The 20984-nt window shown below is 46.9% G+C and overlaps 1 protein-coding gene across 1 annotated transcript in view; it reads right to left on the bottom strand.

Annotated features, from left to right (window-relative positions):
* CRACR2B (calcium release activated channel regulator 2B) overlaps window positions 1–19992 on the bottom strand; it is a 44784-nt gene extending 24792 nt beyond the window's left edge. The window contains exons 1-2 of the mRNA XM_075502410.1: window positions 19817–19992; window positions 686–929 (exon numbers count right to left, since the gene is read on the bottom strand). Of these exons, the coding sequence (XP_075358525.1) occupies window positions 686–886 (201 nt within the window). The 5' untranslated portion in view covers window positions 887–929; window positions 19817–19992. The remainder of the gene's footprint in view (window positions 1–685; window positions 930–19816) is intronic.
* Window positions 19993–20984: the final 992 nt, after the last annotated feature.

The following is a 20984-nucleotide window of genomic DNA, read 5'->3' on the forward strand; positions in this document are numbered from 1 at the left end:
AAATGCCCATTTGGACCCACTGATGCAGCAATGCTTTCCATTACTGGATGATTCAACCAGGACTGCAGAGAGGGAGCCTCAGGTTATTTTGTTTGGAGGGAGCTCAGCCCTCTTCCTCCCCCGCTTCAGAACCGCTGCCTCTAGTTCACTGCCTGCCCCTGTCCACCCCTACCCAAAGGTGGCTGCCCCTCCCCCCCCCCCCCCCCCCCGGGGCACTGCCAGTCTCCAGTGACCGCTGCTGCTCCCAAGAGAGCTCTCTATGGGCATATCAGGTACCAGCTCCATCTTTTTGGCCAGAGACGGAGGACAGACTTGTGGGTGTCTGGATTCAGTTCCCAGCTCTTGCAGGAAATCTTGCAGATCATAAACAAAACGTTCAGTCTATAACAGAGAGTTAGCTTTCTTTTTCTGTTGCAAATTTTTTTTCGTTTTATGCATTCCTTAAAACTTTGGAATTGCAGTCCCACTTGTCCCAGGAATTCCCTGGAGGTCCAAGGGCCTCCTGGGATTTTTGGTTCCTAGCAGCTGGGTGTGGCAGAGTTTAGCTCCCAGAGATCTGAATGAGACAGAGCCCACATGCACACCCAAGCTTGCCAAAAATAAAGACATGCCACATTCTCCCCTCTTCTGCCATCCATTACTTTACAGCTCCTCCCAGGAAAGGGGAAGGATTTTTTTCCCTCACCTGCATGTCCACCTTGGTGATAAAACCCTTCTCGTCCTTGTCACACAGCTGGAAGAGCTCCCTTGCCTTCTTAAGCATCTCCACCTGCACATCTTCCAATTCGCTCATTTGGCCGGAAGGAGAAGCACCAGGAGCCACCCCATCCTCCTCATCCCCTTCCCAGCGAACGTATGTCAAGAGTGCTCCTCTCTGGTTCTCCATCTTCTCAAAGTCTTTTCCCCCAGGGCAGGGGCAAATGGAAGAGCTGCAGGGCAGGAAACAGAGAAACCCCAGTCAAACATGTCCCTCCACTTCCACTCCACAAATCATCTAGTTATGTGCCTTGTTGGTTTGAAAGAACAATACGTAGCATCCATATCTGTTACTGAGGGGGAGGCGGGGGGAGACAGACAGTGTGCAGTGAGTTCGTGTCAGGGGTACACACCGTACACAACATGGGCCTAACCAAGCCTACCACCCAGCCATAACCCTCCACACTGTGATGGGCTCCAGACCCTGCACCGAGCAACAATGCTCTTTTGCCCTCTCTCCTCCTCTGGCTCAGACCTACAGGGCAGTCAGAGTTCTCTGCAGGTGAAAGACAGGTGCCAAGGGAAGGTTTCAGCGAAGATCAGAGGATAGGAAGGGAATATTAAAGCATGCAGGTAAATCTGCATGGGAGCATGGTGATAGTCCCACATAAGCCGAGACAGGGGGCTTGAACACCATGAGCAGCGCCAGCTCGCAGCTCTCGAACAGCTCCCTGGATGCCCTGACCAGGATGCTTCTCTCTGGTCTTGGTTCCTCTGGTAATAACATGTGCTTTTCCTCCTCCTGTTGCTTTTGCTTTTCTGCACTATCTTTGAACACCAAACCTGCATCACAACTACAAGAACCCAGAGCAGGATGAAGGCAGAGAGGAGGAAGATCTGTTCAAGTGACAAAGGAAAGGGAAGAAGGAATGTCTCTCCCAGCCCTCTGCTGCCCAGGTGCCCTGGCTGGCTTTCCACCTCCGACATTTTCTTGTTAACATTTCCCAGATAGTAACTCCATCTCCGTTCATGTTATTACAGCACAGAGAAAGGTCAGACAATTCCTACACTGGGAAAAATTTAATAAGCTGGGCACTCCTGCCCCCCTTGCCTCCCAGCCTCTGTTTTGAGTGCTTGTAAGCTGCCAAACAGAATTTTAATCTGAAACGTTCACCTTCATAGGAAGGAAACCACACAACTATGGAGACATTTCAGAGGCCAAAGAAAATAATTCCCATTACTTAACAAATACCTAAAACAAAAAGGCTAGTAATGAGAGCACCCCTTTAAGCATGGTACTGCGATTGTAAAGATGCCTACAACACACCCCTACCCCAACCCACATTCCGACTTACTGATGCCACGTAACACTCTCCAGCTTTTCTTCAGCAACACCACCACATTTTTTAAGCTTTGTTGCACTGATTGCTTTAGATTTCTCCTTCTGCAGATTTGTGATCTGCATCGCAGGGCAGAAGCAAGCTGCGCAACAGGCTGAGAGCAGATTTAAACAGTACTAGACAAAGAGGGCTTGAGGGTTGTTTGGTTTTTTTTTTTTAATCTCCAAGAAATTAAAAGCCATGTACAGATGCTGTGATAACAAACAAGTTAATTCTGTTTGCACTCTTAGTACAATGGGAGGATAAAGAGCACGATGGCCAGGAAGACTGTCACATGCGAGAACTATATGAAGCTGACACAAAAGGAGAAGGCAATTATGCACCACACTATTTGACTCCGTTTATTACTGCTGGTTCGTGAGCCAGAGGGTGGTTCTGCTTCAAAGAACAAGCAGAACACTTCACTCCCCCTTTCAAATCAGTGTGTTTTCAGGGCACCTCCAATTAGAGTCACTTGAGGAGATACTTATTTGAAACTCTGCAGAAAACTACCTATAAATGGGTACTATTATATGTTTCTAGTCAAGTAGACATCCCTGGCAAGCAATGGACACAGAGCTGGCCACAAGCTTTGGGGAATACTGCATAGGCAGAAAAGGCAGGGGGTGTCTTTCTCTCTTGCTCTTTTTTGAGCAAACCCTCTTACCAAGCTTTTTTTTGTGTTATGGAGGCAACACAGCAAAATGTGGAGACTAAAGCTTGATTCTATCCATTAGCTGGACAGTCAGCTTGCTTCTGATGGTAAGTCTGTACGTGTTAGTAGTAAAGAGGTCAGCAAGAACCCCAGCTTACTTTTTGCATTCAAGTAAAAGTTGCAAAGCTGGCCTTGAAAGAAAAAAAAAAAAAAAAGACCCAAATATCTTATGCTGCATAGATTTTAAAGGTGATTACAGTGAGGAATCACATAGCCACATGGATGAATGATAATTATTGGCTGCTACAGGCCACCTTGCTGAAGCTTTTTGCCAGACCCTTTCCTTCCACAAAAACACAGTCTCAGCACAAGCAGCACCTGTACCAGATGGTGAGTGCACGTGGCAGCAGGGGAGGAAACAAAACGGGAGTTCAAAGCAGGAGCCACGACAAGATTGCAGAAAACAGCCAGAATAAGAAAAAGTGCAAATAAGAAATATGTTTTCTGAAACATCCCTGTAGCTGCCTAAGAGACACTGAGGTCCCCAGAAGTAAAGAAGATCTTACTTTCTTGTTAGCAGCTTCATCATTTCTATTTCAAAAGCCAGAGCAGCCCATACAAACAATGTCTCCCCAGCTCTGCTGCAGGAAACAAAAGGTTATAGAAGGAGGATGTTCTGTTCTCTCTTGGAGACATATTTGCAAGCTGAAATCGGACCCATTACATCACTACCTGTAGTATCTCCTCATTTTATCAAAAGGCCAGCTGTACTGTAGCTCCCTAACTTTGGCTGAGCTAAAAGCCTCCTAATTAGAAGAGCTGCGAGCCTGACATGGACAAGAGTCTGAAAGGATTTCACTCACATGTAAAAGACCAAGCCCATCAATTCAATGTTTGGAGTGCAAAGTCTCTTGTTCAAGCTGCTTCAGGTGGCTTCAAGCCAGATGTGGCTCTGTCAGTGGTGAGACAGCACTTGTAGAGGAACAAAGCGGCAAATAAGACAGCGCCCCAGTAAGCAAAATACACTGCAGCTCTGATGGACTTCTCTCCCAGAGGTCTTTGACTGAGAAGCTCTTCATCTCCATCCCTGTTTGTAACATTGCATGGTATAAACGTGGCACAAAGCAGATCTCAGCCCAACAAGTGCTATCATACCTTCCCCTGTTACAGATCATCACTGCAAACTACTAGGGAAGCAGCTTCATCAGCAAGATGCAGAACATCACTGAAAGACAACTTTGAAAGAGGCTGAGGTCACTACAGTACTAAAAGTGGGGACTGGTACCCAAAAGTGGGGCCAGCAGAGCTGGCTTGGGTGCAGAAAGATCAGCTTGGGAAGAGCCATGCTTGCCTGACACAAGCAAAGAAGACAGAGAAGATAGGTATGGGCTTCTAATGCTTTTGGTCAGGCAAACATGTCAGGCTCCCCCAGCGAGATGTAGCCAAGCCACCTCCAGTGACAAAGCCAGGGATCATTACCAAAACTTCCTGACAGGATTAAGTTTTCTAGGTCCCTTCTGCCAGGACAAAGTAGTCATTGAGTCAGCACCAGTTAAGAATTAATTTCCACACCTAGCCTGGAGTCAGGACAATCTCTGTATCTTGGGCTGTTATTTCCATCATAAGAACATCTGCAAGGGGTCATGGCAGAATTCATCTAGCCCAGCACCTTGCCCTCAACAGTGGCCATGAATGGTTGGTGAGGGAAGAGTAACAGCAGGGCAAGCACAGAGAAGGCTTCCCTGAAGGAATCTGCCAGCCTCTAGCCACTCTCAGCCTGGGGCAATTCCTGAGCCACATGGTTCCTCCCTCATCTTCCAAGACACTTGTCCAGCCTCCCTTTGAATCCATATGAAAACATTCACTGTTCACATTAATGTGTTGATAGAAGTGGGGTGCCTGCTGCAATCAGTGGGTTCTGACAAAACTTCATGGGACTATTCCAGTTTTCTGGGTACACGGTTTGACCAGCACCCACTCCACAAGAGACAGAGTCCCAGCTTCAGCTCAAACAAGTGCTTCCTGCCACCTTCATATCTGGGAACCATGGCAGAGACCAAAAACTGGGCCTGGGAGATCTACCAGGAAGATGGAAGCACCAGGGACATGGGGGCACCAACGGGCTCCAATCACCCTGGCCAGCCTCAATGTGTAATATTCTTCTGCAGTCCCCTCTTCCCCCACCCCAGCGGTTTGGCTGCCTGTGCTTAAAGTCAGCTGTGATACTGCACAGTCCAGATTTGGACAGTGTGAACTTCAGATGCCCACATTTGGACATCTGAACAACCTGATACAGAGCTCAAGAGAAAGCCAGTCTTCAGGACCTGTGGATTACACCAGATATCTCCTGCCATGGTGTGTGCTGCAGCCCAGCAAGCAAAAATTTACCTGCTCCTGCAAGATAACTTTCCCAGAGCCTGAAAAGCAAACATAGATCTTCTCAGACACAGCACAGAACAGGAAATTTGACTGCCAGTAAAGACAGCTAACACCAGGTCTTGCATTTCTACACAGTGGTAACTCAGACCAGTCTTACAAGCATATTTTAACTACCTGAGGCATAAACTGCAGTTTGTCCTGTGCAAAGCTGTGCCAGAAAGTCAGCTGGATTCCATGGGCATGGCATTCTTTGGGGAAATCACAAGACCTGAATTTTAATCCTGACTCAGCTTGCCGTATGGCCCTGGGTAAGTCACATCACCTGCCTATGCTTATAGATTGTCAGCTCCTCCAATTTGATTCTGATGCTTGTAACAGCTGGCGCTTTATTTTAAGTCTCAGTTCCTGGATACTGACAATTACATGTGAAACTCAAGCATCAAAATAGTTTCAAAGCCTCAAAGCTGAAGAATGAAAAACTTGAACACAGAACTTGAAGAAAATGCAAATTTCAACAAACAGAAGAACAGACCCAAGGTGCTTTTCCTGGAAAGGGGAGATACTACTTTCAAGGTGGCGTTACAGTGTAATGGTTTCCAATTTATTGTCTTGGAAAGCTTCTTGTTGTAGCAGTAAGCAGTGTTAAAGAGGTAAAGAAAAGTCATGGCTAAAATGCTATCAACAGCCAGGCCCTTATCTATGTGACCGTGACCACCATGTGCACATGACAACTTTTGTTTGTTTCTTTTTTCCACAGCCTGATGACAATGAGGAAAGGAAAGTGGGGAGCACAGCCAAATTTTCCACAGCTGGTCCTCAGATGACCCCAGTCACTGCAGGGCATTGTACATGCACTGAAAACACAGCATTCCTAGCAGTTCTGCCCCAATGCAAGACAATGAATCAACAGTTAATGAAAGAGGAAAAACTAAGCACAACTGGCTAAGTGACTTACCCAGGATTACAGTGCAAGTCCAGTGTTTGGGTCCTGTGGAGCTGTAAGGGAAAGCAGGTTTTTGCTTTCCTGTACCACTGATTTTTTGGTGACATGGTGGTAGAAGGGAATATTAAAGAAGAATTGTTATAGGTACATAATAGGTGTCCAAGGCGTACCACAAACTACAGTGCTCAGATACTTGCTGGGAAGTTTCCCAAAAGACGTCCTCCTGTGTCTCTGCCTAAGACAATATTATTAGAAACAACAAAAACACCCCATACTAAGCCTAAATATTTAAGCCATTTATTTAAACAGATCAGAAGAACACACACCCTTTCCTTTCTACTGCTGGTGCAGAAAAAGAGTCTTACAACTTTAAGGGAAGGAATTCAGCGGGTGTTTAAGTGTGCATTGATCATGCTCTTGATGCATACGCTGAATGAGACAGGTTTGATCCCATGCACGATAGAACATGACACAAAGAGAAGATGATGAAGGGCTGGGGTAAGGGATCCCTGCAGCAGAAGCCTGTTGCTTCAGCAAATTACAAATGCACAGCAGAAGCACGCCAGGATGCGGTAGTACAAAGCATTTGTGGCTTGCTCATGGAATGGGAGCATCACTCAGGAGCAGCTGAGTAACAGGTACATTTTAAAAGAAAAGGGCAATAAAAGCTTCACAAGTCCTTATACCATTTTATATCAAACATAAACCACTTGCTCTGTTTGTTCTACTTTCCTTTCTCTCCCAATGTTTTGAAAGCCAATAATTACTAAGAAAGTGCTCCTTGTAGGACACAGTCACATCTACACATCCCAGATTTTATCGTACTGTGAGATTCAGTGATCAAATACATATATTTACAATTATTATCCTAGTTGCATGCAAAAAGCACATATTCTAAATGCATTGACAAAACTACAGCCATACAAATCTGAAGGTGAAGGTAGAGCAGAAGTCTTGCCTGGGAACGACACTGACCCCCATGTCAAACTGGCTTCCACACAGGCTGAATGTCCAAAAGCTGCTCAAAGGAACTGGGCACCCATTTGGTGGAAATTGTTTTAAAAGGCTCTGCCATGGTGCCTGAAAAGGCTGGGAGGAGAGCAGAAAGAAAAGAGTTATTTCTTAGTGTACTGTGTTCAAAATGAATTTTGCTCTTTCCCTTCTCTAGGACATTTGTTTCCATTGTTTGGAATTTGTTTGGGTGGTTGTTGGGTTCTCCCTTCCCAAAGGGAACGGCAGGAAAAAAAATACACTGAAAAATTAAAAAAACATCAATTGTTTTGCAGGGTTTCTTTTTCTTTAAAAAAATCTAAGAAAACCCATACACACCCTGGGCAGAGAGCCTGAAATCAGGTGTACTATGTAAGGCTATGTTTCGCTCTCTCTCTCTCTGTTTTAATTGCCTGCACTTGATTGTATCCCTTTAAGGAAACAGGAACGAATCCAGGAACCTTTGTGTTGTTTACTCAGCAGGAGATTAGCCCAGCTTGATAGCCCTGAGCTAACCCATGCTGCAATGTCAATGGATGACTTCATCATGGGATATGCCAGTACCATGCAGAGGTATATCCCAGAAACATGGACAGCTGCAAGGGGCTCCATAATTTTGAATAGAATCTTAAAAAAGGTGCTCTGCTGCAATTCACTGTTTCCCTCACTGAAGTTCATGAGAGGAACACTTCTTTATGATTTATCATACCAACTCCTTGATCTTTGGCAAAAAAACTTGCCATGGAGAAGCTTGTTTGATGCAGACTCTATGCTCCTATCTGCAAGCAACTCGAGATTGGTAACAGTTCTCTTTTTTTATTTCAAGAGGTGAACAAATAAACTTCTTAAAATTGCATTCTGATGCTTCCCAATTCAACAACACAACAGAAAGCACCAACACATGCCAAGAACCATCAATGTAATAAGTCTTCAACACAGACAGGTATCCACAACATACCAAAACAATATTCTTTCCCCCAGAAATTGCCACAAATCCTCCATCATACCCACATGCCATTCCTCAGCTATGCCCATCGCAAGCCAGTGACACTTTGCAGCTCTCTCACACTAGCACAGTGTCACAGCGTTGGCACTGCAAACATTGAGGGCGCGTGTTTGCCCTGGAACCGCTCCTACTAATCGGGGTTTTGGCTTTGTTGGGTTGTTTTGCTTGGGGAGTGGAGAGAGAAAGCATCAGTTTTTCCTCTAACAATATTTGGGCCAATAGTTAATTCTCAGCAATTAAAAACAAAATCCAAACCACATTTTTTCCATAACAAGCTAATGGTCTTGGATCTATCAATATAACTAGCACACAGCTGATTTTTCAGAAAATAAAGAGCACACCTGCAATAAGACATAACAAATAGCAACAGCTAGTTTAAAAACAACTCATTTTTACAAATTCCTTCACTTTATAAAGTCTTACAGGTTTCCTGAAACTTTTGGTTTTTTAGAGACAGAACATAACATTGCAACATCTCATACAATCCAATGTAAGGATTCATCTTATATGGAATGGAAAAACCAGCAATATTGTACCCTTTGGCTTCAAGAAGAAGAATTCATTGTATTTCCATAGGCTGGAGATCATGCTGCTCATCCACAGAGGACATGGTTAGGCAGCAGTAAGTAAATATCATTCACTTAGTCAAGTACAAAAGGCTCCGAGCAGTATCAAGTTTCCCTCTGATGCCACTGCTGTTAATGTTCTACCACAAATACACAGTTGTTAGAGGACAGAGGCAATTGGCTCAAGAAAATAATTGAGAAAGAGAGGATATTTTAGCTGTGAAGATATAATACAGCCTTTATTCACGTTAGCTGAACACTGCTAACAGTGTTGTGAAGCTGAAGGTAGATGCTGCTTTGAGTTCAGCAATCAGTAGGTAGCTTACACCTGCATAACACCAAGCATGTTGACCAGAGTAAGTGCTCTGCTCTGCTGGTGATACCTATTGGCAAGGCAGGAGGCAAACAAACTTTCTTTGCCAGCCTAGCTGCGGGAAAAGGAAGAGTGAAGACGGAGGACTTGGCACTTGACATCAGACACGCTGGATCATTTTTGATTCAAAGTGAACACTGATCACTGGGAGCCCAGGCAAAGGAGATCCCTGCTCTCTTCTACTCCTCTTTTCCAAGGGCTGGTGCAGCAGGCAGGAACACCCCATAAGGAAGACAAGCTCCAGATCTAAGCTGGCATTCAAAGCTCTTCAAATAGCCTTTACAGGAAATTACATAAATCCAAGGCAGTTCCTCAGCTTGTTTAATTGAACATCGCTGGCAATTTCCTCCTGCCTTACCAGCCCCTTTAGCAAAGGGAGCACTTGCGTGCAGAGCAGGTTGTACCAGAAACGACAACCAGAAGTCAGAGCGCTTCTGCTGGGCTCATGCCACTAGTTATTGAACAGCTAAGATGTCATCCAGGAACACTTGACGCATGACAAGCACCACCTTGGCTGCTGCAGCTCAGCAAGGACACGTCAGCAGAATAGCTGCTGCGGAGACTCCTTTCACACCCTGAGAGCAGCAGAGCCACTAGTTGGCTCCCAATCTTGTTCTGTCACTTCTTCATTAAATTTCTCAACAGCCACCCACTATCCTGAGCTCAAGCCCCTCCTGGCAAACTGCAAGGTTTCCTCAGCTGCTTCAGGGCCCTCTTTGCGCAAAGGCTAAAAATCCCACAACAATCCCATCTCACCTGGAGTACCACAGGTGTAAGTCCACAGAAGTGGGGTGAGAGTCTTATCTTTGTTGATCAAGATCCTTGATCTTGAAATCAACCTCATAGCAACAAAAATTCATAGCCTTATGTTGTCCTCAAATAGCTCCACCACCACACACACGCACAGATAAAATGTCAAACCAGAACATCAGACCACCCAATCCCCTTTCAAAGGGGAAAGTTCTTTTTGGTAAAGCACCCACTCACACTGCTTACTGAATACATGTGATAGACAGTGATTTCTTCTCCAGCTGAGCCAGCAAGTTCTCTGCAGCACTTGAAAACTTATCCAGAGGGCTCAACTGCAGGGGGTATGCACGAAGTTCAACCAACTTTTCCTCATCCCACGAAATTCACCTCTGTCTCTTGAGAACTTGACACAGTGATCTCACTCCCATAACCTTTTCTGGGACCGGCAGGATCAGCTTTACCTCGCTATTCTGCTTTACCTCGCTATTCTATTTAAGTGTATCTGCAAGATACACTTAAAGGACAAAAACAGTTTGCAAAGATTAACAAGTAGGAATGAGTAATGAGAGGATTTCTAGGCACCACAACTCCCTGGAGAAGCCTCTCTGTGGCTGGCGATGTATCGGTTTTGCCCAGGAGCAATGTATGGGACCCATGGACAGTTTGACCTTTCTGCAAATGCTATTAAAACAACAAACAGAGCTGAGGCAGCTGTGTGAAGCCAATTTCCAAGAAGACAGTTAACCCATTCTCTGCCTCACAGAGATGAAAATGGCCATATGCATAGGTGTGTGACACTTGGTTACCTCTCAGCTAAGGATCCACCCTAACAGTGGATATAAAGGTAAAGATTCACTGCTTCCTGTGAGCTAAGGAGGCAGCGGCTGTGCTATGCAAAACACCTTTCCTGAAAAGCCAGTGTAACCTGTGCACTGGAAAAGGATGGAACCCATGCCCTGAGTAAAGACTGACTTGGCTGTCAGACCATTGAGGGGCCGCAGGTGAAGTCTTGGATTCAGGGAGTCAATGCTCCCTCTTCCTAAAGAAGAGAGGATTGGTCTGAATGTCCAAGAATTCCAGGATCTCATACAAGATATCAGAAATATCCTCTCCCTTTCTCATTCAGGGGGGACAATCACAACAAAATACTAAAAGCCTCAGATTTCTACAAGACAGAAAACCAAAGAATGTTTTGAGCAACCACAAGCCCTGAACTGCTCCTCCACAAAGCAGGATAACACATGCAACTGAAGGGCACGTTCCTTGCATACCAGGCACAGCCTAGTACAAGGAGCAATCAACGTAAGGAACAGCAATTGAAGCAAACTTGGAAGCAGATGCTGTCTGAGAGGTGCTTTTGTTCAACTTGTATGACTGTTCTGGGAAAGGTGACATTACTGGGGGTGGGGGGAGCGGGCGGAATTCCTTTCTTTGACAAAAGCTGTCACTGAGTCAGAAGCCCACAGCAGCAACACTGATGTAGAATTACAGAAGGGGGGGGGGGGAGGGGGTCATAGGTATGCTTATACGAGATAGTAGAAACTTTCCTGACAAATGTTTTTAAAGAAAAATTTCTAAGTCTTCACAAAGTATGCAGCAGAAAATCCTTAGTTTTTAATCTAACCAGCTCAAGACATCCATTTCATAAGAAAATATCACAGTGCCACATATTCTAAGCATGTACTTTTTCCCCTTTGCTTTTGAAAATGTAACCATTGCAGCTATTACTCTAAATCAGCAGTCTCCCAAATCAATGAGTTACTAGAATTAGTTAAGCGACCTGCAGAACCACATCAGAACTGAGAGCAAGTTTCTTCAGTTCAACATTTGCAAAGACATCAGGTGATGCAAACTGAAGCATTAACCACCTGTTAATTAAGCACCTCCAGTTCTTGAAAACCAATCAATAAGTTTTCCCTCTTCTGTCAGGGGAATAACAACCATTTTCTGCAGTCATATGCAGACTGCACTCAGCAAGTCTCTGTCCTGTTTCTACTCTGCTGCTGTAAAGCAAAAGCAGGAAGTCAGAACAGAAAGTTCCTAGGGAGAAACTCTGCTGAGACACAGCAACTCACAAACTCCTTCAGACTTCCTTCTACTTAAATAATTCCTTGCCCAGGAGAGAGATACTTTCTTCCCTCCCCTCCAGCCCATTACACAACCTCATTTTCTCTCTCTGCAGGTGTTCCCAAATACCTTGAGTGGCAGGACAGTATTGCTCCCCTTCCTTGGAACTGGCAGTATATTCCACAGCAAAAAGCTAGCGGGGAATGAACACCGCCACTGTACATAGAGTATCAGAGCAGGTCCAAGCTAGGAGGTGTGGTTTGCAATGCTCCCTACGCATCTCATCCCTGTTCCAACATAGGCTAGTAGCCATCGATTCAGAAAGCAGCACAAGAAAACCTGCCATTAAGCTCCCAAGGTAAATTCCTTGTTATCCTGCCTTGCACACAGCTGTGAAGGAGAAGGGCTTGTTTCTGAGCTGCCTTAGGCAAGAGGGGAAGAAGTGGTAAGAAAGCAGATGATCCCTGGTTTCATGCTGAACTTACTTTCCCTGAGAAACTCTAGCTGTGCTTGTAGGTAGCTTGCTGCCTAGTTCACATCCGATTTCAACAAGGGCAGGGCTGGAAACTACCACTGTGAATCCTGCTTCAAGTTTAATTCCACTTTTACGTAGCTGGCAACCTGTTTCACAAAGAGAACTGCAAAGAGCTTAGGAAAAAAGAAAGGTAAAGCACAAGATGACACTGCAAGGAGCATCTTTCCAAAGCACTGTGAAACACACCCCAGGGGTGGGGTGCATACCCCAAGACTTTCTCACTAAAGCAGCCAGAGATGCCACCCTCTATCTTGCCACTGACCAAAGCACCCCTCTATCCCGCAGCACCACTGAAAGGAAGCAAAGCCACCCCTACCCACTGACAGTTGGAGACGCTGATGGGGCTTTGTCACTCAACGGCAGCTCTAGGGCCTCCAGGCAGCACGAAGTTGCCCTCAGCCATGTCAGCTCCACTAGTTAGGCCTGAGGACTTCTTGGAAGCTGACAAAGAAAAGGAAAAAAAAAGAGCATGTTGAGACCGTGGCAGGCTGGCTCTTTGTCACCTGGTATGGTTTTGTCCACTTTGCTGACCCCCACCCCAAATGCCTCTTCATGTCCGCCCTCAAGGATAATAATTGCCCAGCAAACAAGCTTTGCCATACAAGTCACAAGTGGGCAAGCCCAGCCTCTACAGAGAACAAAAACCACTCTTCCACCAATTCCCACTGAGAAGACTCCAGCTGGTATCTGAACAGCAGAGACCTCATCAACCTGCAAACAGAGAAGCTACAGATACCCCATCCTCCCAGCAGCCAGTGATGACGGGACCTGCAGAAAGCAAAGGTAAAGGCGGGTCCTTCTGCACGTATTTTAAGATGGTTATTTCAAACCCCAGACTAAAAAATGGACATGAAGACTACTACAAACCATCACACTTGTCTTTAATACAGGTTTAACAGAGCCAGCAAGCTTCTCCAAGCTGTCTGGGAGGGCTCTGTGCTGCTGGAGGGCAGCTCTGCTCCTCTCAGACCAGGACAACCACCTCTCCACTCCTCACAGGCTTACCTTGCCTCAGCCCCAGACCACGCATCCTTTGGGGCAGGCTCTAGCTGTGTAGCTGAGGCAAATTAAGCCAAACAAACCCAGACCAAGTGAGTTACCTGCCTCCGAGCAGGAAAGTGTACTCACCATTTTGTTTACCACTGCTGCAGAGGTGATGCTTAATGCTGTACCATGGTCTCGGCTGGGGTGCTGCTAGAACCACATAAAAAAGGGAGTGAACTGCTCTTCTGCACCTTGCAGCCTGTCCTGTCTCTAATCTCCTCCTGGGCTTCTTTATAAAGCTTCTCTTAGTACTGACCAGAATAAAAAAGCTTATCAAAACACAAAAAAATAAATAGCATTTTGGAGCCACATTAATGAATCCTTAGCATTACATGGATAAAGGTCAGGAAATGCAAAAAGTTATGGTTCCCATAGTAATACTAATTCAACCATACTGCGCATCCTGTGTGTTTAGTGGTACATGTTGAAAAGAAAAAGACTTTATCTACCAATGCCAAAAAGGTTTTTTACTTAGTAAAGACACTTGAATACCACTCCCCACACGGAATATTTATTGTTCAGAGAAGTGGATTTTCAGATCGAATTAGATTAAGCCAATCTAAGCATCATTAGAGGTCCCCATATGTAGGGCAATAGCAAGAGCTCTCAAGCATGATTACAGACTGAAAGTTATTTGCCCAACGTGAATAGAGGAAAGGGACCCAGGCGTCAGAATGGGTTGAGTCACCAAATTGCAATGCGTGCCGATTCTGCACTTGGATGCAGCAGGGAGGTGGTAAGGAGAGAGAGGAGAGAATAACTGACCAACCCCCATACACCCATAACTAGTAACTGTTAATCCATTTCTATAAATACTCATTTCTTTGATACTGACAGCCTGAAATATCCCCCTGCCTAGTATCCCACCTCACAAGTCCGGAAACAGGTTGTGAATGAACTACAGCCATGCTGACCTCTCTCCAGCACAAATCTGCGTATTGCTCTGCTTTCCAAGCTCCTGAGGTCTTATCTTCATGTTTTACATAAAGCCCACACCATTCTTCCCAGAGAGAACAGTGACAAGTGGTCCATTTGCATTTAGCAGCTTTGACTGAGCAACGAGATTTGCATGGGAAGCAAAAGGCTCTTTGTGCCATAGGAAACTCATTAAATCAAAGGGGCTTGTGCATCTGTATTGGAGCACAGGATTACTAGTCTGGCTATGCGTCTGGGAGGGAGGAAAGGTACAGCAGAGATCTTGCAAACTCCTTTTAGAGGCAAAGAGAGTAAGGAAAAGGGCAGCTCTCAAGCACAGGACCAAAGTGTGCAATGGAAGAAATGTGTACATTTGTGGGGGCATCCATGTGTGTCCTTTTTCCCTCCAATAAATCTGAATTCTTTTCCTAGTTCCCATGATCTCAGACAGAAGGGCACAGTTCAGGACAACAGACACCTTTGAACTTCAAAAACCTGATAGGTGAAGAGAAAGGCTCTGGCAGCGCTGCTGCTGAAGAGGTCCTCAGCCCTGCTAGACACCTGGACACCTGCACAGCCCTGCTCATGGAGCAACATCAACCCCGGAGTCTGCAGCAGGACACAGGCAGAGGAACACACAGCAGAAGTCTTTCTGCCCACAGGGTTATTGGCGGGCTGTTCCTTCACTCACACCCCTCAGGCCCTTGCTGTCACCATCCCTTGGGGTGCACCCACCTTCCCTTTTGGGCTCCAGCATCAAGTCTCCACACTTTAAAGAGGCTTTGCAACCCTCCCCACAGCTGCAATGCCGGGCTATTCCTCAGAGCTGCACAAATCCCAGACAGCATCTAGCCACACCTGCCAAGGGTAATAAGGATTTGGTCACGCTTTATCTTATCCGAGCAACGATGACGCTCATCTTCCTTCTTGGGCATAGTTCAGCAGCTCTGCACCTGCCAAGGAGGGGAGCTGGGCAGAGGTCAGGAGCTTCAGCCTGCAGCAATTCACACCAGAGTGGGATGGCTCTGCTGGCCTGCCTGGCGCACCCCACAAACTGGGTATTTGGTCCACAAGCAAGAATTATAGGGAAAATAAGGCTCAGCAATATTTACACATCTCACCTTCACCTCAGCTTCTAGCACAGGCATACAGCTCACCTTCCCTAGATACAGTACAGCCATGCTAGTCCTTGCCAATAGATAAGCCAGTCAATTTTATTTTACAGGGAGTCAGACTATTTGTCAGGAGAGAAGACTTCAACCATCCGTCATGCTGTCAAGCTACTGGCCACCTACAGCTTAAATTCCCATCTGGAGATGAGCTTGGTTTAATCCTGTTCATTTTACAGAGGGGAAACTGAGGCAGATAAAAGCACTACTCTTACTCAGAGATGTTTTGCTGAATGCAGTGGAGAGGTATTCAGCTGCTATAACAGTGAGGGCCACCAAGTTTTCCTGTATTACGCGTTAGATGTGCCTCCCCACACCTGCACCTCTCCCAGGCTCCCGCTACACCCAGCCAAGGGCTTACAGCTAGCCTGCGGTCTGCTTCTAACCCTCCTTTTCCAGAGGCTGGACTCGCCTAGCTGTACCCAGACATAGCCGGATTGTTCCCCAAAAGGTTTGCTTTCCATAGCCTAAATGACATATTTAGACATTCCACAGTTTTATTTTTAACACCACACAGCTACCAGTCCTACTCCTCCAAAGGTCTGCAGATACCCTGCTTGTTACTCCTTTGAAGAGCTTGAGATATGAAGCAATAAACAGCTAGATACTGTTACCTTGATTGCACAGTTACAACAACTGGACTTGACATTTTTCAAGCCTTCACTGCATTGCTTTAACCTTCATCCAGCACATGCGCTAAAGGCTAATTCTTTCAAAGAGCTGCAGAAGAGATCTTAAGAGCTCTCCCCTTATTCCTACTCTCATCTCCTCTTCAGAAATGCAGGTTGCCTCAGCCCATGATACATCATCTGCTGTGAACAGTGACATCTTTGCATCTGCCAGGATCTTACCAGCATCACAAGCTCGGGCCAGCCACATGCCCAGACAGCGTTGGACCACCACAGCAGATGTCAGGAGGTTCAGGGCTCCCAGTTACATTTTTAGAGGTCTCCTGCCACCCTCAGAACAACAGAAACCTTTCCTGTGGGGCTTTCAGGTGTATGTAATCCTCAAACATCCTTCTAAACCTGGCAGTACCTTCCACATAGATGGAGCCATTAACTGGTGCAGAAAAGCGACACAAAGTGTTATATCAGCACAGAGATTAAAACTACAGAAGCAGGGACAACAGCTCCTCCTTCAGATGACATCTCTGCTAAATTAACTGCACTCACACACTTCACTAGATAGAAAGCAGGGATGTTACAAGCCTCTTTGCTTATTACTTGACAGATTTTCCTCCAGTTATGCCAACCAGATGAGAGCACTGTACCCTTCCAAAGCATTGTACCATACCCCATTTCCTCCAAAACAAACCAACAATTAAAGTCACAGTCTCTAAGAGCACAAGACAGTATTTTTTCCTCCTTTAGTGCTCTGTGACACATGGTTAAGAGAAAAACATTTGGTTAAAAAGTCCACAGGACTTCCCAATCATGTTACCTGAACGAAGAATGGAAAGCCCACCATGCTTCCAGACTCGATTTGAAAGGTCACAGTACCACAACCTATACACAACCCACAACAGCTATTAACCTGAGGTTTGGCATAGTTTTCTCCCAAAGCTCACAATATTTGTTATTCCACTTGAGGCCCCTAGGTCCTGCAGTCAAGTGAAATACTGAGATTCAAGCATTCCTGCAGCTTATACAGACATGCAGAAATCTCCAAGACAATCAGAAATCAGCATGAGAAAGCAAATTAAGAACATCATTTTCAAAGAAACCTCCACTTATGTCATCCCACAGCACTTTTTTTTTTTTTATGTCTGGCTGATGGTTTTTAAAAGCTTAGGGCTGGCAAACCTTTTGAACATATGGCCTGAGAAGAGAATATTGTGCTCCTTCCCACAGCAGAAGCACACAGGGAATACTTAGTGAATCCAGCACAGTGCTCCTTGCACAGCTGCAGAGGTCAGGTTTGCTTAGCAAAATGTGCAATTAGGTCCATGCATAGGGAAATCCTTTTCAGCATCAGCCAAGAAATTAAAGCTTTAGGATACAGGATGGGGAAAAAGAGAACACCGCTAGAAAAACATGAAGAGGGATAATCAGAACATCAACAGCACCTCCCTGTTGGGCTATCCATACCTCAAAGGATACACAGTGGCAAAGGACAGAAAGCCTTACTAATTGTTGCAATTCTACTCTTTCGATGCACAACAAAATGAATCATTTAAGGTTCAGATGTTAAAAGTAAACCAAGTATTTCCACCTCAGCCTTCATGTGGACAACAAGCAAAAGCATCTGGCAGGAACAGGGAAGGTGCTGCTCTGCTCAGTGGAAGACGACGCATTTGCTACAGCTGAAGTTTCTTGTTGCTATCTTTAAATCCGAGATGAGCTCCTGCAAGCAGGCAAGGAGAGGTGGGAGGATTCAGTCCCCAGAGCAGCTTTATCAAATCAAAAAGATTTAGACAGCGAGTAACATGTGGGCTATATTATGGAAACCAAACCTAGTTTGTAGTACATAAGGATCAATATCTGCAAAGCTCTCTGACCATAAAGAACATTGTGCATGGAACTGTGCCTATATGATTTATGTCACTTAATTGTCCTCATCCCATTAGTTTATTCTCTGAAGCTGCCTGGCAAAGTCACGAGTAACAGCAGACCCCCAGCACTGTCTGTGTGCTGCTAAAGACAGGCCCACATAGAGTCTTCCTTTGCAATACAATCTTCAGATCAGTAGATGGTAGGATCTTGACTCATTAGATGCATCAAATTGGGGTAGTGGGAGAAATTTTCCTATTTGATGGTGACAAAACAGCCAAGCAGACTTTCCAATCAGACAGTTTATACTACCCAGCTTAGCTTGCCACAGCAGAGAGACCAAGAGAACAGTGATGCTCCGGAGAATGAGAACAACATTGTTGGCCCAGCAAGGTAGCTTCGGAGAGATTTTATATTGTCATACGAAGGATCCTAAAATTTTACGCCTCAGGCCTCACATCAGTCTCTGTGCAGGAGGATGCCCTGGCAAAGAGAGAATTCTTCCACTCCACCCCATTGCAGTTTCTCAGAACCTCCTCTGGACCACCTGAATTGGCCAGTGAAAGGACAGACTGGACTGATTATCTGTTTGATCTAGAAAAGCAATTCCCATAGTCCTCAGGAGATGTGTATAAACTTTCATCTGTATATACCTGTTTATATGATCCTCAGAAATAAATATAACTCTAGAACATGAAAAGTAAGATGCAATTTCTCCTGAACCTGGGTACGGCAAGGCTAGAAGTTACTGGGTTTCTGAGAGCCCCTTGATGCACAACAGCCATCATCTCCATCAGAATAAGCAAGGACTCAATGGATCATGTCTAAACAAGCAAGCTGTGTTTGCATTATCCTGCCTCCTCAGGATATTCCTGAGCGTGGCCATCTCCCTGTGTCTGAGGCTGGCCTCTTTTCGCTGTTTTCAGGAAGTCCTACAGGAAGGACCTGAGGTTCAACACACAAGTTCACTGAAGTGCATCCCATGCGCATGGGATGTTAAAGAGAAAGATGCTGCAGTCTTAGGAGAGGGAAAGTTCCGGTATTTTTTCCTTCCAAAGAGAAGGAGAAGCAGCACTAACACAGCTGCCACAGGGACCTGCAGCATCTTTACTGTGCAGTGTCATCTGCACCTGGATCGTGGCAAGAAAGAACATTCCCTGAACAGAGGATGCTGAAAAAAAAAGAGAAAATAAAAGATCTCCATTCAGGTCCAGCATGCAAGACCAAAGCCCCTGGACCTCATCTCAAAGGAGCCTGCAGACTTCAGAGCAACAGAGGAGGGGAGCAGGTAGAAGGCATGGCCTTCCCCAGCCCAGTCCCCACCAGGGCAGCGCTGCCCATCCCACGGCCACGGCCACAGCTACGCCTCAGGAGCGGAGCATGGTAGAGAAGGTGGCTTTGCACAGGAACGTGGATCCTCCATACCCACCCTTTGCCGGCAAGGGACCAGCGACAGCTGGGGACGAGGCAGGTACGTCTCTCTGGACATACCCGAGGACCTCCGCAGCACACGAAGCCCCCCCAGCCCTCCGCTCTCCTCTCCCCACAGCCGCAGGAGAGGGACAGGGGAGGCTGACGAGGCGAGGGCGAAGGCGCCGCCGGGGCCTTTCACTGGGGCGACCGCTCCCCAACACCTCACCTGCCGGGTCCTCGCCGGCTCCCCGCCGCCTGCTCGGGCCCCTAAGGGGGTACTGCCCGGCGGCCCGGGCGCCAACGGCCGCACAAAATGGCGGGGGGCAGCCTCCCCAGTGAGGGGACCCGTCCCCAGGGGCAACGCGCCCTCAGCTCGCCCGTCCTGCCCGCCCCGCTGCCGCCGCCGGCGCTGCCCGCCCCGGCGAGCCGCTCTACACTGCTTACCTGATCCGGCAAAGGGGGAGCGGAGGGGAGGGGAGTGGAGCGGCGCGGCACGGGCACCTGCGGCCGCCCTGCCCGTGGGAGCGGGCGAGCGGAGCCGCCGTTAGCGCTGGAGGCGGCCCCGACCCGGAAATGAGCGGGGCCGCGGGCGGGCGAGGGAAAACCCGCCGTACGGCCGGGCTGCGCCGTGCCGGGCTGGGAGCGAGGCGGTCGGGGCCAGCTCCAGCTCCCCCCACTGGCCGCCTCCTCCCGCCCCTCGGGACAAGCAGCAACACCCACCCCCCCTGCCCGAACGGCAGGCATCTCCCAAAAGACACGAAACCCGCAGGCTGGGGCTTGCGCACCCAGCCGTGCTCGCAGCCGCTCCCCCGGCGGAGCCGCAGGCATCGCCCGGCGCCCATTTACAGAAGAAAGATGAACTTCAGCGATTAACGGCACCGAGTGGGGATGTTTGGTTTTTGCTGTCATTAGAGGTAAAAAAGCTGTTTGCTTTACCAGCTGCTTTCTGTAATATTAATTACAGCACTTGTGCCTGTCCTGTGATAGCACATAACAAAGTATCTTTCTACACTTCACTGCTGTCAAAAGACTGAAAAAAGAAAAAAAAGAGCCCAAGCCCTGCAGCACCTATCAGACACCTGCAGTAACAAACCCCAACCCGTGTGGTGTTATTTTCCCTGTTCCGGGGGATCCCAGCTCCGCAGCCCAGCTGGCAGTATCAGAGGAGCGATGCATGGCTCCCTGGGCTTGCACCAAGGAAAGCCCCTGGCTTTCCCCGGAGTCCAAGGACTGTCAGTTTCCCTGTGCCCCAGGTGGAGATTAACCAGGGAAGACCTTGGTATCTAACTGAAATAGACAGATACACAACAGCCAGTATCATCTCTTTCACCAGCTGGTAAAGAGAGGCGCAAGAGACAGGGTTCAATTTCCCCAAGAGATGCCCCTGCATTGGAGAAGTTACAAATTTGTGAATAACTTTTTACTAATCCTTTCACAGGTGCCAAGCACCTGCAGTTCCCACAAGATGGTGCTTAATTCCTCTCAGAAACCAGGTCTACCCAGAAGTGCCAATGAAACAGATACTAATATCATTTGGGGCATTTTGGCTTGAAGAAGTGAGAACTGGGCCAAAATGCATCATTTTTCACCTCTAGGTCAATGCCCCATTCAT

The sequence above is a fragment of the Mycteria americana genome, chromosome 5, assembly GCF_035582795.1.
Source record: "Mycteria americana isolate JAX WOST 10 ecotype Jacksonville Zoo and Gardens chromosome 5, USCA_MyAme_1.0, whole genome shotgun sequence".
Classification (NCBI taxonomy): Eukaryota; Metazoa; Chordata; class Aves; order Ciconiiformes; family Ciconiidae; genus Mycteria; species Mycteria americana.